At 39.1% G+C, this 19,104-nt stretch overlaps 1 protein-coding gene across 1 annotated transcript in view; it reads right to left on the bottom strand.

The window, feature by feature from the left end:
• Positions 1-10,052: 10,052 nt before the first annotated feature.
• The window catches only part of CFAP58 (cilia and flagella associated protein 58), a 107,540-nt gene continuing 98,488 nt past the window's right edge, over positions 10,053-19,104 (bottom strand). Inside the window, exons 16-18 of the mRNA XM_060125770.1 lie at positions 16,769-16,888; positions 13,791-13,924; positions 10,053-10,164 (exon numbers count right to left, since the gene is read on the bottom strand). Of these exons, the coding sequence (XP_059981753.1) occupies positions 10,053-10,164; positions 13,791-13,924; positions 16,769-16,888 (366 nt within the window). The remainder of the gene's footprint in view (positions 10,165-13,790; positions 13,925-16,768; positions 16,889-19,104) is intronic.

Below are 19,104 nucleotides of genomic sequence, written 5' to 3'. Positions count from 1 at the left end.
CATTTAGAGAAGAGCTAACACCCATCCTTCTCAAACTCTTCCAAAATATTGCAGAGGAAGGAACACTCCCAAACTCGTTCAACGAGGCCACCATGACCCTGATACCAAAACCAGACAAATATACTACAAAAAAAGAAAATTACAGACCAATATCACTGATGAATATAGATGCAAAAATCCTCAACAAAATACTAGCAAACAGAATCCAACAACACATTAAAAGGATCATACACCATGATCAAATGGGATTTATCCCAGGGACGCAAGGATTCTTCAATATACACAAATCAATCAATGTGATACACCATATTAACAAACTGAAGAATAAAAACCATATGATCATCTCAATAAATGCAGAAAAAGCTTTGGACAAAATTCAACACATATTTATGATAAAAACTCTTCAGGAAGTGGGCATAGAGGGAACCTACCTCAACATAATAAAGGCCATATATGACAAACCCATGGCAAACATCATTCTCAATGGCGAAAAACTGAAAGCATTTCCTCTAAGATCGGGAACAAGATAAGGATGTCCACTCTCACCACTATTATTCAACATAGTTTTGGAAGTCCTAGCCACGGCAATCAGAGAAGAAAAAGAAATAAAAGGAATACAAATTGGAAAAGAAGAAGTAAAACTGTCACTGTTTGCAGATGACATGATACTATACATAGAGAATCCTATACATGCCAACAGAAAACTACTGGAGCTAATCAATGAATTTGGTAAAGTTACAGGATACAAAATTAATGCACAGAAATCTCTTGCATTCCTATACACTAATGATGAAAAATCTGAAAGAGAAATTAAGCAAACACTCCCATTTACCACTGCAACAAAAAGAATAAAATACATAGAAATAAACCTACCTAAGGAGCCAAAAGACCCGTATGCAGAAAACTATAAGACACTGATGAAAGAAATTAAAGATGATACCAACAGATGGAGAGATATACCATGTTCTTGGATTGGAAGAATCAATACTGTGAAAATGAGTATACTACCCAAAGCAATCTACAGATTCAATGCAATCCCTATCAAATTACCAATGGCATTTTTTTACAGAACTAGAACAAAAATCTTAAAATTTGTATGGAGACACAAAAGACCCTGAATAGACAAAGCAGTCTTGAGGGAAAAAAACGGAGCTGGAGGAATCAGACTCCCTGACTTCAGACTATACTACAAAGCTACAGTAATCAAGACAATATGGTACTGGCACAAAACAGAAATATAGATCAAAGGAACAGATTAGAAAGCCCAGAGATAAACCCATGCACCTATGGTCAACTAATCTATGACAAAGGAGGCAAGGATATACAATGGAGAAAAGACAGTCTCTTCAATAAGTAGTGCTGGGAAAGCTGAACAGCTACATGTAAAGGAACGAAATTAGAACACTCCCTAACACCATACACAAAAATAAACTAAAAATGGATTAAAGACCTAAATGTAAGACCGGACACTATAAAACTCTTACAGGAAAACATAGGAAGAACACTCTTTGACATAAATCACAGCAAGATCTTTTTTGATCCACCTCCTAGAGTAATGGAAATAAAAACAAAAATAAACAAATGGGACCTAATGGAACTTAAAAGCTTTTGCACAGCAAAGGAAACCATAAACAAGACGAAAAGACAACCCTCAGAATGGGAGAAAATATTTGCAAATGAATCAACAAAGGATTAATCTCCAAAATATATAAACAGCTCATGCAGCTCAGTAGTAAAGAAACAAACAACCCAATCCAAAAATGGGCAGAAGACCTAAATAGACATTTCTCCAAAGAAGATATACAGATTGCCAACAAACACATGAAAGAATGCTCAACATCACTAATCATTAGAGAAATGCAAATCAAAACTACAATGAGATATCACCTCACACCGGTTAGAATGGGTATCATCAGAAAATCACAAACAACAAATGCTGGAGAGGGTGTGAAGAAAAGGGAATCCTCTTGCACTATTGGTGGGAATGTAAATTGAAACAGCCACTATGGAGAACAGTATGGAGGTTCCTTAAAAAACTAAAAATAGAATTACCATATGACCCAGCAATCCCACTACTGAGCATATACCCAGAGAAAACCATAATTCAAAAAGACACATGCGGGGGCTTCCCTGGTGGCGCAGTGGTTGAGAGTCCGCCTGCCAATGCAGGGGACAAGGGTTCGTGCCCCGGTCCGGGAGGATCCCACATGCCGTGGAGTGGCTGGGCCCGTAAGCCATGGCCGCTGGGCCTGCGCGTCCGGAGCCTGTGCTCCACAACGGGAGAGGACACAACAGTGAGAGGCCCGCGTACCAAAAAAAAAAAAAAAAAAAAAAAAAAGACACATGCGGGCTTCCTGGTGGTGCAGTGGTTGAGAGTCCGCCTGCCAGTGCAGGGGTCGCGGGTTCATGCCCCGGTCCGGGAGGGTCCCACATGTCGCGGAGTGGCTGGGCCCGTGGGCTGTGACTTCTGGGCCTGCGCATCCGGAGCCTGTGTTCCGCAGCAGGAGAGGCCACAGCAGTGAGAGGCCCGCGTTCCGCAAAAAAAAAAAAAAAAAAGACACATGCACCCCAATGTTCATTGCAGCACTATTTACAATAGACAGGTCATGGAAGCACCCTAAATGCCCATCGACAGACGAATGGATAAAGAAGTTGTGGTATATATACAATAGGATATTACTCAGCCATAAAAAGCAATGAAATTAGGTCATTTGTAGAGACGTGGATGAACCTAGAGACTGTCATACAGAGTGAAGTCAGTCAGAAAGAGAAAAACAAATATCGTATATTAACGCATATATGTGGAACCTAGAAAAATGGTACAAGTGAACCGGTTTGCAGGGCAGAAATTGAGACACAGATGTAGAGAACAAACGTAGGGACACCAAGGGGGGAAAGTGGAAGGAGGGTTGGTGGTGGTGTGATGAATTGGGAGATTGGGATTGACATATACACTAATATGCATAAAATGGATAACTAATAAGAACCTTCTGTATAAAAAAATCAATAAATTAAAAAAAAACCAAAATACAAGATGAAACATAAAATTCAAATAACCCTATATCTATTTAAAACCTTCCCACAAGAAAAATTGTAATTTCAGGTAACTTTAATGGAAAATTATATCATGTATTTAAGGAAGAAATAATACCAATCCTACACAAAGTATTTCAGGAAATAGTGGAGAAGGATCATTTCCCAGTTCAGTTTGTGAGGCCAGCAAAACCTTGAAACCAAAACCAGACAAAGATATCATAAGAAAATTACAGACCAATAACCCTGATGAATATAGCTGTAAAAGTCATTAACAGAAAGTTAGCAAATCTAATTCAACAACATATAATAATGATAATATGTATAAAAATGACCGAGTGGGGTCTATACAAAGAATACAAAGTTGGTTGAACATTTGAAAAGCAAGGTAATTCACCATGTTAACAAAACAAATGAGAAAAAAATATGATTAACTCAATACATGCAGAAAAGGCATTGATGAAACAGTATCTATGCATGATTAAAAACTTAGTAAACAGACAATAGAGGGGAATTTCCTCAACCTAATAAAAGGCAACTATGAAAATCCTGCCACTAACATCATACCTCATGATGAAAGACTCAAACCTTCCTCCTAACGTCAAGAACAAAGCACCACTTTAACAATTATTTGAAGTCCTAGCCAGTGCAAGTATGGTGATTACGAACAAAGAAACAAACAAATAATAAAAAGCATACTGATTGGAAACAAAGAAAAACTGTCTTTATTTGTAGAAAACATGTTTATGTTTACAGAAAATCCTAAGTAATTCCAAAAAACTGTAAAATAAATGAATTTAGCAACGTCATCAGATACAAAATATACAAAAATCAGTTGTATTTCCATATACCAATAACAAACGGAAAATAAGAGGTAAAATACCATTTACAATAACATCAGAAATTGCAAAATACTTAGGCAAAAATTTAACAGAATATGTGCAATATCTGTACACTGAAAACTATAAAATGTTGCTGAGAAAAAATTTTTAAATCTAAATAAATGAGGATATGTGCCATGTTCATGGATTAAAAACCTCAATTTTGTCAAAATGACAGTTCTTCCCAAATTGATCTCTAGATTCAGTGCAAGCCCAACCAAATTTCCAGCAGGCTTTTTTGTAGAAATTGATAAGTTGATTCTAAGCTGTATATAAATATGGATAAAACCTAGAACAATTAAAAGATTTCTATAGAAGAAGAAAAAAGTTGAAGACCTTGTACCATTAAATTTCAAGACAAAGTTATTGTCATCAAAATAGATAGGTATAGAGTTACAGAACAGAACAAAGTCCATAAATAGAACTGTTCAAATAAAGTCCACTGATTTTCTATAAATATGCCAAGGTAATTCACTGGAAAATGACAGTCTTTTCAGCAAATGGTGCTGAACAACTGGATATCCATATGGAACAAAAATGAACCTCTACTCTAACCTCACACCACACATAAAATTAACTCTAAATGGACCATAAATATAACATAAAAACTAAAACGATAATAAAACTTCTAGATGAAAACAGATATAAAATCATTACTATTTCAGAGTAGGCAAAAATTACTTAGGACAAGAAAAGTACAAACTACATAAGAAAAATAAGGATAAATTGGACCTCAGTAAAATTTAAAAGGTCTGCTCTTCAAAATAGACTATTAAGAAAATGAAAAGGTAAGCCAGAAGCCAAGTGGAAATATTTGCAATGCATATATCTGACAAAGGTTTTGTATCCAGAAGGCACAAAGAACGTTTACAACCTAATAAAAAGATTTTTTTTAATGGTCAAAAGATTTGAAGACAGTTCACATATGAATGACAGAAAGCACATGAAAAAAATGTTTAACAGGGCTTCCCTGGTGGCGCAGTGGTGGCCTGCCGATGCAGGGGACACGGGTTCGTGCCCCGGTCCGGGAGGATCCCACATGCCGCGGAGCGGCTGGGACCGTGAGCCATGGCCGCTGAGCCTGCGCGTCCAGAGCCTGTGCTCCGCAACGGGAGAGGCCACAACAGTGAGAGGCCCGCGTACCGCAAAAAAAAAAAAAAAAAATGTTTAACATTATTAGTCATCGGGGAATACAAATTTAAACCACAATGAGATACCACTATATATCCAATAGAATGGCTTAAAAAAATACTGACAATACTGAAAAAGATTAGAGTAACTGGAATTCACACACATTGTTGGTAGGAATGTAAAATGGTCCAACAGTTTGGCAATTTCTCATCAAATAAGTGTATACATACCCTTGAATTGATCCAACAATTCCATTCCTGGAAATGATAATATCTGTCTACATGAAGACTTGTACATGAACATTCATAGCAACTTTATTCCTAATAGCTAAACACTGGAAACAACCTGAATTCCCATCAACAGGTAAACCAATAGACAAATTGTGTTGTTGATATAATGGCATATTACTCAGCAATAAAAATGAATTAATTACTGATATAAACAACAACATTGGTGAATCTCAAAAAAACATTAAACTACATGAAAAAAAGCCAGGTGCAAAAGAGTGCCTACTGTATGATTCCATTTATATGAAATCTATGATTCCATTTATATGAAATCTAAGAAATCTAAGAAAGACTAATATAAGATGAAAAACAGATCCATTGTTGCTTAGGCTGGATGGGGGCTGTGAATATTGACTGCCAAGGGGCATAATGGCATTCTTGGCGGTGGTGGAGGGCAGGGGTTGCAGTTGTGGTAGTGATTGTGGTAGTGGTTACTTGGGCATATGCATTTGTCAAAACTTACCAAACTGTACACTTAAAATCCATGCTTTCACTATATGTGAATTATATCTCAATTACATCTTTGATTTTTAAAAAACAAAATATATCTATATATACTTATTTTAAATGTCCAGAAAGATACACTCAAAATTATAAAACAGTAGTATTTCAAAGGTGATATACAAAATATTTAACAATTGGGAATTACAAGCACCAACCAGTCAGAACAGATGGTGGGCATGAACAACTGGTACAGCGGATGAGACGTGCATTAGCCCAGGAAAACAATAGTTATCAATAGATGGTGGGATTATTGATGTCCTCTTTCTTTTTGCTTATTGGTATTTTCTAATTTTCTATCTGTAGTTCAATCAGGTACTTTAAAATAGGGAAAAAAATCTATTTTTAATTATAAAAAAGAAAAATCGTACCCTGTTGACATCACATTTCATACTGTTATAAAATTCTAATGGATCTCAAAACCCTAATGGAACTTTTAAATAATAGATATGAGAAATGGTATACTAAAACAGCATTGAATTAGAAGTTAAAAATGGATAATGCCATAAAAATACTTCCTATCTACTACAAAGAAAATAGTGAGATAGATAGATAGATAGATAGATTTTTTTTTTTTTTTTTTTTTTGGTACGCGGGCCTCTCACTGTTGTGGCCTCTCCCGTTGCGGAGCACAGGCTCTGGACGCGCAGGCTCAGCGGCCTTGGCTCACGGGCCCAGCCGCTCCGCGACATGTGGGATCCTCCCGGACCAGGGCACGAACCCGTGTCCCCTGCATCGGCAGGCGGACTCTCAACCACTGCGCCACCAGGGAAGCCCGTGAGATATATTTTTTAACTATTTTACTATTTTAAAATGCCCTCCCTTTGCTTCTATTACAACTAGGTCTCCATACAACTGATTATGTTTAAGACAGAGAATATCTTTCCTCAAATTGTCCGGGCTCTGAAATGCCATTCTGCTCTAAAGTCATGATATAGTATTTTCTGATGGGTATCTTGGCCTAGGTCAAACTTCAGAATCTGGTTGAGCAAGCCGGGAAATCAAACAATAATTATCAACCCTGGATAAATTTTTATAGCAAAATTACAGCCCATGACAAGGAGAGTTGCTGCCATCTCCTCCTAGCGTGACAACCTCCATCCCTATGGCTTATCACAGCAACAAACCTTTGCTCTGAGCAACTTCTTCAGAGGTAAGCACAATAAAAACCTGGCCTAAGAGCAGTCGCTGAGAAGCTATGATCAGCAAATAATGACCAGGGAGTCCCCTTTATCATGTATCTCTCTATCAACAGAGAAACCATACCAGCTCCCCATCAGCCCAGTTGAGAGTCAATGGCTGGTTTAGCAACAGGACTCCTTTCTGAAACGCTCAAAACCCTGGGGTAAGATGATGCTACTGTATAATCTCCTAATGTTGCTTTACAATGCAGCTCAAATATGTGATTTTAAAAGCACCTTAAACCCACCGTGAGTTCACAGTTATCTTTAATGATCTGCAAATCTCAGTGTTTTTAATAGCTCATTTTTGTACTGTGGCTACAGTGGCAACACCTGCACCTAAATAGTTATTGCTTTTAATACCCTGGGCTGTCAGGATGTGCAGTAAATGAGAGGCAGCAGCAGTTATCTTCCACCTTTTCTAAGCCTTAATCTACTCTTCCTCCATTTGAACATAAGTGTATTGAGCTGATAGAGCTGCTGCGTCAGCTCCCAGAGCCTGTGCGATCTCGGCTCATGGGACCAAGGTCAGAAGTCATCAGCAGAGGCTGACCACCCTTCTCCATTACATGGAGAGAAACAAGAAGAAAATGGTAGCTAGAGACCACCAGGGTCTTTCCCTCTGGAAGCTCCAACTCCTGAAAGTGACGGATCTGTCCCCAGATCACAGTTATAAGAAAAATATACAGAAGTTTTCATGAGGTCCCCAATATGGCATTTCTGCAAGATACTAAACTATAAATTACATTAGCAAATCTAGCTTCATCCAGACATTTTAATGTCACTCACCCGCTAAACGAGGATAAGAATCATCTTTATAGTTGATATAATAAAGTATTATGTAACAACCTTGATTCTCAAATTTCAAAACATAAGGTATCTCATGTAATAGTAATAGCAGGTATTTATTGAACAATTACTATGGGCCTGACATTGTTCTAAGCTTACATACATTAACTCATTTAATCCTCAAAACAACTCAATTGTTATGACGAGCCAGGATTTGAACCTGGCATCTGTCTCCAGAGTCTTTGCCATACTGCAATAGATCAAGAATCACAGACCCCATTTCTCTAGAGAAGTGAACCTCTCACAAAGCCACCCAAGGGCTCAGAAGGAAGTTGGCTATGACTATACTTCAAAATGTTCCTGAATGGATGGGAAACCCTCCAGTGCTGCACATGTCATAACTGTCTTGCCTCACCTTACCTGTAAAAGTCTTCTGTCTAAACAGAATGTGGTTGGCTCTGAGGGAATACAGCATCAGTGATTTTCAAAACTGGAAATGGCCCCATTGTGATTCTTCAGGTTTAAGGTTTTCTAAGCAAATTCTCTTGTGTATATAACCATTCTCATGCTCCCGCATGGTACCCAAATTGCTGATGATCACACCTCACCACAGGGTCACCAGCTACACTGGAGGTTGATTTCCATCTGCAGCTCTCGACTGTGATCATGTGAGAGAAGCAACAGAGGATGACACTGCCTGACTCAGTTCCCCCAGCCCTTAACCACTTCTGCTTCCAACAGTCAGCAACCGCTGTCTCTTTGAGAGCTGGTTTGCCTACAGGGAAGACCAGAAAGACCCTTCCAGAGCAGTCCTTGGCCAGTGACTGGAAGCATGGGGGATATAAATATCCCAGTTCCCTCACCCTGATGGGGACACTCTGAGATGTGATTACATTGTCTCCAGAGCTCCCTGAAAGGTCCAGCCAAAGTCTCCCACCATGGAACTTGACATTGAGCCTTAGGTTGGTCTCCTTCCCTTCCCTGTCCTACTTTCCCAACTCTTAGGATGTTTCCTGGGATCATTTCAGAATCAATCGCTTTCATGGCCATCATTGCATTGGGTCTGCTTCTGGCGGTGAACTGAGAGGGACAGCGGAATATGATTTTAGATCCCTCTAAACTCCCACCTCTCTGGATAATCTAAACAAACATCTTGGGGCCATTAAGTCTCCTGCTCCTCTCAATGGGAACCTCAGTTCTGCAGCACAAATGGAATGATCTACTTATACTGGCCTTACTTATCCATAAGCTACTTACTCCTCAATTATTTTTAAAAAATTACAGAGGTCAAGTTATTGGGAGAGAGATGGCCAGAGTGTCCCACATAATATTACTGACTGGACACTTTAAACAAGGGAACTTTGAACTGATGCCCACATAACTGTGGCTTCAATACAAAGAAAATACAATGGATTCAGCGGCTCAAAATGCTGGCCTGCAGCCTGGAAGGCAAACAGATCTCTGTCCCATGTAACTCTGTTCTCCAAGTGTGAGGTCTAGAAAGGATAGACCTTCAATGGATACCAGCCCAAACCCCTCATTTTACAGTCTTGGTTCCTCTGAATCACATCCTTGGGTTAAACATTTCTCACAGTAGTTTTACACTTTAATTACGTACTCTACCAAAGCAAAGATCAAAATCTCTACAAAGGTTCTTTTTATTTTTTATGATAAAGCATTTATTAGTATGTCTCTTTGGAATAGATTGTCATACCCCAGGCCTGAAAAGAACTTCCACATAGAAATCACTCTCAGAACACTTTTTAAATACTCGAGAGTGTGTCCTTCTTTCTCATCTCATCAATGACTTGTTAATAAGGAATAATTATAATAGATTCTTATTAATAAGAATGCATTGCATTTCAAAAATTTTTTTTAAAAATATAAAACCTATGCACTGATGTCTATAATAGACATTAGGATCCAAACTTTCATCCATACAGAGTATCTAGATGTGGTGCATTTCAAAATAAATCAATGTGGTAGTAACAAAAGATCTGCTTCATGGAATGGGTTGGCCTAATTGAACAGATATAATTACACTCTGTTAATATCCATGTGGACTATGTAGAACGTCATCACTCTTATATGTACATGACTATAATAGTTCTGCGTTTCTTTCCATCCTGGAATCTGAGGACTGATTTCCCTAAATGTCTGTGATCCAAGGGATTTCAAAGAGATTCCTCCAAAATGTTCCAGAGTGAATTTCGTGAGCTGTTCAACTGGACCCAGCCAGCAGCTCGGAGTTAGGACTTCATCTTGGATGACTTGCTGAGGGGAAATCCACCCCCCGCAAAACGAGGGCCAGTTAGTTTGGCCACTGAGAAGGCATTCTCCGTACCTATTCTGTCCTTGTTCCTATAAGAGAGGAGGTGAAAGTTAACTTCTTACCATCTTTTTCCTCTTCTATGTTTGACAGTTCTTAGGGTGAATTAGCCACTGAAAACTGCTTTGATCAAAGCTTCCAGTTTGAGACAAGGTGGTGGTTTAAATCTAATTAGGTGTTACTGATAACACATAGAATTAGGGAAAGACACAATTAAATGTGCTTTCCTAATGTTGATCTAAATACGGACAGAAGGCCTCATAATAGCTCAGACCCTGTGGACTGGAGGCTCCTGACTTGTAATCATCTTCCTATTTTATAAAGCATTTGTTTAGTTCCAAAGATCAGTCAGAAGAATCTTTCTCTTGGCTCAATTATAATGACTAATTCATCATTTATCAACTTTTATAATCCAAAGTTTCAGTGGAAACATAAATATTTATCACACACACAAGGTATCTTCATCAAACTTGGACATTTATAAAATACAAATTTTCCTATAACTTTAGATGAGCAGCAGTTATTATTAGAAATAGTTTAAGATACGAGAAAAGCTGGGAAAGATAAATAAGATGGTACATTTGGCAATAGATAAAGGAAGTTCTAATCTAAAATCTACAATGTATCTTCTATGCAGATCTTCTTTAAATACCCACACATATACACACACACACGCGCACACACACACACACACACACACACACACATTCAGGTTTCCTGCAGAGGTATCTTAAATTTATAAAAATTACCTATTGAATAATTAGGGTCTTATGGAAAACATCTTTGGAGTCCCTTTTTAAAAATAAAAACTGAGCAAACTACTAAGACTAAAACCAATTAGATTTGGCTAATAAAAGTGATTTACTTCAGGGAAGAGAATTCTACCTTTTGCAAAAGAATCTGAATTGTACTGCAGACTCTAGACAGGGCAGATGGGTAGGGGTGCAGGTCAGGACTGGAGCATGATAAAAACAGGGTTTGAGAAAAGTGAAAAAAAAAGGCAAAAAGGTAAAAATGATATGAGTTGCTATTTTATAAAGAGTATGTGTGAGGAGAATAGCCACAGAGATTATTCTAAATTATTCCATTTGAAAAGAACCTGCAGAGAATTTGTTAATCAATCCAGCTGTCCCTTAGCAGAATTGATTTCATTATTATAAAAGCCGTCCTCCATAAACAGGACAAAAGCTTTAGCCTTGAGTGGGCCCACCAAAGAAGATTCCTTCAAGTACTCTGACAATTTGTCTACCTCCTGACTGTTGCTAGCTGCAGGCAGTGCCCCCCTCCCCCTGCCCTCTCTCGCCTTAAATAACCTAAAATTTCCTCTCTGAAGGAACTTAAGCTTAATGCTTCTGGCCTGATCTAAGTTGACTAATGGGAATAATGTCTCCTTTATATGATCTTTTTAATGCATTTATAGACCATCTTAATGACTCCCTTCAGCCTTCTTCCTTCCAGTCTAAACCATCTCAGCACTTTTGTTCTTGCCTGGGCATATTTTCCTTCAGCTCCTTAATCTTTTTTTTTTCTTTTCCCTGTTCTCCCATGAACTCATAACTCTCTGTCTCCCTCCAGTTTATGGATCCCAACTAAATGGAACGACCAAATGATGCCCTAGCCAGGTCAGACTGGCCACAAGGAATGAGGATTCAAGGCAAAGGCAGAGTCTAGAGCAGTGCTATCTGACAGAACTTTCCATGATGGTGGAAAAGCTCTGTTTCTGAGCTGCCCAATGCGGCATCCACTAGCCACACATGGCTACTAAGTAGATGAAATGTGACTAGTGCAATTAAGAACTAAATTTCTAATTTGATTGAATTGCAATTCACTTTAATTTAAATAGCCACAAGTGGCATACTGCCCGGGGGCAGTGCAATTCTAGTGGATGGGCCATTGGGAGGGAATGAGCTATCAGAGGGGTGTCCCTCTGTCAGCATGCTCCCTGTGTCCAAAAAACTGTGTGTGCCTGGCCGGGGGATCAATAAGGTCAATGGAAACTAGGCCAAATCCCAGGGCCAAGGCAGGTGAGTTAATTAGCTCTAGGAAGGCAATTAACTGTTTAGCCAAGCCAGCTGTTTATAACTGTTTCAACTGGACCACTGGTCTCCAAGATGGAGTGTGTGAACTCTACAAGATGAGTGGGATGACCTGTTGTCAAGTGGCAAGAAGATATTAGAGATTCAATATTTTATCTTTGAAAATTAAAAATCTTTCTTTACTAATAATTACTCACAAAGTGACAATAGTATTTGTGTGTACTTTATAAATTAAAATATATTGGAGGTAAAAAACTATTCCAAAATAGTATTTTTTTAATTTTAAAAACTATATGCATATATATTAGGGGGGCTGCAAGTTCAAAATTGTTTTACTGATAAGAGTGCACACTCAGAAAGTTTGAAGGCCACAGAGCTAGACAACTGCCTCACGTGGAAACTAGACATGACATTTGATAAGCACAACTTTGGTGCCCTAAAAGAAAACTAGTGTTTTTACTCCAACATTCATTCAATTCACATCATTAACATCGGTGGTTCTCAAACATCAGTGTGCATGGAATTCACCTAGAGAGCAATTAAACTGCAGATTTTTGAGGCCCATCCAGAACCTGCTGAATCCAAATATCTGGAAATGGGGCCTAGGAACCTGCATGTTTAATAAATCTCACCAGTGATTCTGCATCAGATAGTTGCTAGACCCACACATTAAGCCAGACCCATCTAAATTAGCTATAGTTTTTAGCAATATTTTACTCTACCAAGGAACTGGCATCTAAATGTGGAATGGGGGAATATTCTGATATACAAAAAGGATAGATTTTTACTGGCAAATGAATTCGCATCCAGCTACTTTAAGTAGCTGTTTGCCACTAATGGATTATTGATGCATGCGTCCAAACCCTGTTTCACCATGTCCTTGAAACGCCCATGTGGATGAAATACCAAGCCTGACTTTCAACTCACAATGTGAGCCTCTACAGAATGAACAAGATGATTTGGGCAATGCACACAGCCAAGGTTCAAACCTGCTGATTCATCTGGGCCCACTCACTCACCCCAGGATTAGGCAAACAATAACAAAGTGAAGAGAACATTTACTCTTCAACATGTAGGCATCCTGAAACCCAAAATATTCACCTGATATCTGCATTATCATCTCCTAGAAGAATGCTCATGCTGATACCCTACAGCAGATACTGAAGTCAGGTACTAGACACAGAAATGGTTCAGAGACAGTTTATCTAAAACACAGGTGAAAATTACTCGTGAACTGCTCATAATTACAGTGGTTTTAAGTGTGAATATGCTTCAGCCCATACAAGGCTAATCGTGAACCTCCTCTGCAGACCTAGTTATGGAATGATTATCTCCAAACCGTGAGAACTGTGTGGGGGAAAATATCACACTAGGCTTCCTCTGCTCCACACAGAAGCTGATATTAATGAATCCCTGTTAGGGTCCTAAGGAGGGGTCTCAGTATCAAAGGAGACGCCCGTCTTGCTCTAACACCAGCCCACTGAGGGACCTGTAGAAAGTAATTTGCTCACCCCTGACTTAGTTTACCCCAGTGAAGTCTGTGACTCTGTGACTGTCTTCAATTATTTTCTTATCAGCAGTTAATAGGCACAACAGAACTAGAACATTTGACTAATTCTTACTTCTGAATGTATTCTTTACGTTTCTGAGCAAGGTATTTCTTCTTTAAGTTCAGCAGTTCATTGCTAAGTTTCTCGATCTCATACTTATATTCTTGGCTCTGTGATTCATACATATTCAGTTCTGAAGACAAAACCTAGCGTGACAAATAAAGCAGCATTAACGGAAGATGCGCGGTGAGACAATATCCTTCTCTGAAAAATCTTTTTAATCTGCGGCCACTTACCTCAGTGAGGCTAGAGATACAAAACCATGCCCAGGTTTAACAGTTAATCCGCACACTTCTACCAGTTCAAGGTCTGTATCTGGGTAAAAATCTGACAGAGGTCTGAAGACTCATAATCCAGTGGCAAACAATGGAACCTCATTCCCCTGCTTTAAAGGAGAACTACCAGGCACATGTAAACAGGCTCACGTATGAATGGTGTAAGGTGGTTCAAGAATACTGTGAGTCGAAACAGAAAAACTCCCAGACGTACAGCATAAAATTGCTCTTAAAGCCTTTTTTAAATAAAGCATTCAGAAAAGTCATTGCAAGGGACCGTGATTCATCTGAGGATTACTGTAAAAATTACTCAGAATCACCCTGCCCCCACCACCACTCAGTAGGTATTCAATTTATATGTTTTCCAAGGTTGTTGTTCTGCTGAATGTCAATCACCTCTTTACTGTGCCCTTTGGGACTATTCACAGGTTCTCTCTTTATCCCAGCACTGGGACTTACCTCTAAGAAGCAGGGGGCTATGATATCTGCAGGGAGAGTGTACTGCATGCAAGGGGCTCTAATAGGAAACCTAATTACCTGCCTCTTGCACTGTTGTGTTCAGCAGATGCTACTGGTTTCAGGCTGGACAGGGAAAGAGGGAATTTACTCACCTAAACGGATGTGTAGAGCACACTAAAACGAGGGGTACCCCCAACAAAAACCAAGGGGAAAAAAGGGAGGCTACTGTCCTAAGGGGCATGCAATAGATTTGATTTGGTTTTCGTCTAGTTCTGCATTTTTTTAAAATTTGCATAAAAGGCAGATGTTTATCTTTCGAGTGTTCGTCTGCTTCTGAACTATTTCCTCTTAACTGCTGTGAAAAGGATTCTGACGATGTTATCACGAGCTAAAGAATATGCTTTTCACGTTGGAAGAAAAACTGTCTTCAGCCATAAAAAGAAACAAAACTGAGTTATTTGCAGTGAGGTGGATGGACCTAGAGTCTGTCATACAGAGTGAAGTAAGTCAGAAAGAGAAAAACAAATACCGTATACTAACACATATATATGGAATCTTAAAAAAAAAAAGGTTCTGATGAACCTAGGGTCAGGATAGGAATAAAGACGCAGACGTAGAGAATGGACTTGAGGGCACGGGAGGGGGAAGGTTAAGTTGGGATGAAGCGAGAGAGTAGCATTGACATATATACACCACCAAACGTAAAATAGATAGCTAGTGGGAAGCAACTGCATAGCACAGGGAGATCAGCTCGGTGCTTTGTGACCACCTAGAGGGGTGGGATAGGGAGGGTGGGAGGGAGACGCAAGAGGGAGGAGATATGGGGATATATGTATATGTATAGCTGACTCACTTTGTTATACAGCAGAAATTAACATACCCTTGTAAAGCAATTTTACTCCAATAAAGATGTTAAAAAAAAATAGTTAAACTCTTAGGAACAAAGACCTTGTTTCCAAACAATGAATGTGGAATTTCCTAAAAGAGCCCAGATAATGAGGACAAACTGGTGGATAGGCTTGGTATTATCCACCCCTGAATCTTCCACCAGGGGTCACATGTCATTCAGAGCAAAAATCTGGATATCCTCAGATAAAGGCTTAAAGTAACAAAAGTCTGCTATGAACTACTGAATACAATCCAGTGCTAAGTATGCCTATCTGAGAGTAGTGTAAAGACATGTGCTTTTCTAATTTACACCCAACCCTGAGAAAATAAGTTTTTATTTTATTTGATATATTCAATTGTTTAAAAGGATGAAAATAATCAAAAGATTATGCCTCCTACAAAACTCAAATTATGTCTCAGGATACTCATGTAAAATGCATGCTTAACAGTGATGAGTTGAAAATTAATGCTCTCATTACGTTTGTTTCATCTGCTCTCTTTAAGTAAAAGGATGTGATTTCACAACATTGTATTTGTGAAAGGTTTAGTACTGTATTAGTAGCGTGGCATCTACTTTACCCCAGGCAGAAAGGCAATGATGATTACCATCACTGCACAGGAAAGTGCCAGAATCCAGCTGCCACGCGCTACATTCTGTGCATGTGTGTGTATAAGGCTTCCCTAACATGCCAAGAATATCTAAGTACTTTTTAGGAGGTAAAGCTGAGGATATAGTGGGAACATACAGTTTTTGAGAAAACTTTAAAAAGGCACATATAATACTAAAACATTCCATCTCCCCAGCTAATGTTCTTATGTCACTTAGAAGGGAACTTACACTAACAGAATCCTAAAATGATTTTACTTCCGTTTCATGGCTTCTTATTTCATAGATGGTCATGAAGCAAGGTTCCTGGGGACTGGGGAGTAGCCTGTGTTTTGTGGACATGTATTTCAGGCGGAATGAATAGTAAAAACCTGCTTTGACACAATGATCTGCTTCAGTGGGCAGTGGTGTTAAAATATTCCCTCTGTTCTTTCCCACCATCCGAATCCTCTAAATCATCTTGAGATAATCTATACAAACCTTGTCCCCCAAATTTCTATCCCATTGCCATCATCCTCTCCCCAGCTCTTTCTCCACTTGTTCATCTCCCTGTTTTGTGGGAGTCTATTAGCTTAGGAGCAGAGGGGTAGCTTTAAGGCTTGCCCTGTGCCTCCCAGGACTGGAACACTAAAAAAGCTGATATCAAAGGAGGACAGCATTTGGGAGACTGGCTCCTTGTACTGAGCCAGTAGACTTGTCCACGGGTATTCCCCAGAGTGTGTCTGTCCTTCAGCCAGGAAGGAGCAGAGGCTACCACTTACTTTAAGCTGCTTGGTCTTCTCCCGCAGCGTGTGGCGGTAGATCTGTAGCTGCTCTGCAGCCTCAGGCCCAGGCTGCCGGGCCAGGATGTGCTTTAGTTCCACATACAGTTTCTCCTTTTCCTGGTGGAGAGTATAACCACAAGTGGAGATAAATAACCGCATCAAGACAAGGGAAGTGCCTTTAACAGCATGGTCAGGATGATTTGGGATCATCCTAAGGTCCTTCCCAGCTCCACACTGATTACATTCACACGTAGATTCATTCAATCAAGCATCAAGCCACATAGGGACCCGGCACTGCCCATCCGCAGGCCAGCAGCAGCCTTGCAACCCCCAGGTTGTGTGGCAAACCACATGGGAAGCCTACCCTGCCCTCCAGTGGACTTGCAACAACTGCATGAGGAATGGCCTCCCAGCCAGCCTGGCCAGGGGCCAGCTCCACCTACCAACACGCCCACAGTAGTCAGCCCTGCCACAACAGAAGGACACATGCAGTCCACAAAGGGGGCACCACTAGAGCATACAGCTCTGGTGACCAGAGGGGAGTGTGTTGCTGGGCCCTAAAGGATATCTCCTACATAAGGCAACTTCCCCAAGACTGGAAAATGTAACTGATGTACCTAACACATAGAAATGAACACAGAGAATTGGGCAAAATGAGGAGACAGAGTAATATATTACAAATGAAGGAACAAGACATAACCTCAGAAAAAGAACTAAAAGAAGTGGAGATAAGCAATCCATCCAACAAAGGGCTCAAGGTAATAATCATAAAGATGCTCACTGAACTTGGGAGAAGAATGTATGAACACAGTAAGAATTTCAGTGAAGAGTCAGAGAATATAAAGAAGAACCAAACACAGCTAAAGAATACAATAACTGAAATTAACAATACACTAGAAGGAATCAACAGTAGATTAGATGGTACAGAGGAACTATAAACCACAAGATAGAGTAGTGGAAATTACAAAGCTGAACAGAAAAAAGAATTAAAAAAAAATAAGGATAGTTTAAGAGACCTCTGGTATAACATCAAATGTAATAACATTTGCATTATAGGGATCCCAGAAGGAGAAGAGAGAGAGAAAGGGGCACAGAAAATATCTGAAGAAATAATAGCTGAAAACTTCCCTAACCTTGGAAAGATAAGACATCCAGGTCCAGGAAGCACAGAGAGTAGTCTCAAGCAGAATCAACCCAAAGAAGACCACACCGAGACACACTGTAATTAAAATGGCAAAAATTAAAGATAAAGAGAGAATATTAAAAAAGCAAGAGAAAAGCAACTAGTTACATACATGGGAATTCCCATAAGATTATCAGCTGGCTTTTCAGAAGAAACTTTGCAGGCCAGAAGAGAGTGACACAATATATTCAAAGTGATGAAAGGAAAAAACTTACAGCCCAAAATTCTCTACCCAGCAAGGTTATCATTTAGATTTGAAGGAGAGATAAAGAGTTTTACAGATAAGCAAAGCTAAAAGAGTTTAGCACCATTAAATGGGCTTTAAAAGAAAGGTTAAAGGAATTTTTCTAGGTGAAAAAGAAAAGGATACAACTAGAAATACGAAAATTATGAAAGGAAAGATCTCACTGGTAAAGCTAAACATACAGTGAAGGTAGTAAGTCAACAATGTATAAAGCTAGTAGGAAGGCTGTAAGCTAAAAGTAGTAAAATCATCTATATCACAATATGTAGTTAAGAGATACACAAAACAAAATGATGTAAAATATGACATCAAAAACATTAACCGTGGTAGGTGGGGAATGAAAATGTAGGCTGATTAGAATGCATTCAAACTTAAGAGATTAGCAACTTAAAATAATCACATATATATATCACATATATATATATAAATATATAATAATAGATACACACACACAAAAAGCGAAAGGCATTCAACCATAACACTACAGACAGTCATCAAATCACACGGGAAGAGAGCAAAAGAAAAAGAAAGGAACAAAAAACTTTTAAAAAGAAATTAACAAAATATCAATAATTAAATGTAAATGGACTAACTGCTCCAATCAAAAGACATAGAGTAGATGAATGAATACAAAAACAAAACCCAAATGTATGCTGCCTACAAGAGACTCACTTCAGATCGAAAGACACACACAGACTGAAAGTTAGGGGACAGAAAAGAAATAATAAAGATCAGAGAAGAAATAAATGAAATAGAGAAATAATAAAGAATCAGAGCAAGGACAGCCATCTGCTGGTTCACCTGTTGGTTGTCCCAGAGGGTATCCATGGGCAGTGTAATGGGAGTGTTGTCCAGCCATCATATGATGCTGTCAGATATGCCAGACAGATGTTGCTCAACGTCACA

The sequence above is a fragment of the Lagenorhynchus albirostris genome, chromosome 16 (genome assembly GCF_949774975.1).
Source record: "Lagenorhynchus albirostris chromosome 16, mLagAlb1.1, whole genome shotgun sequence".
NCBI lineage: Eukaryota > Metazoa > Chordata > Mammalia > Artiodactyla > Delphinidae > Lagenorhynchus > Lagenorhynchus albirostris.
Note: the sequence above shows the minus strand (reverse complement) of the source record. Positions and strands in the feature narration are given on the sequence as shown.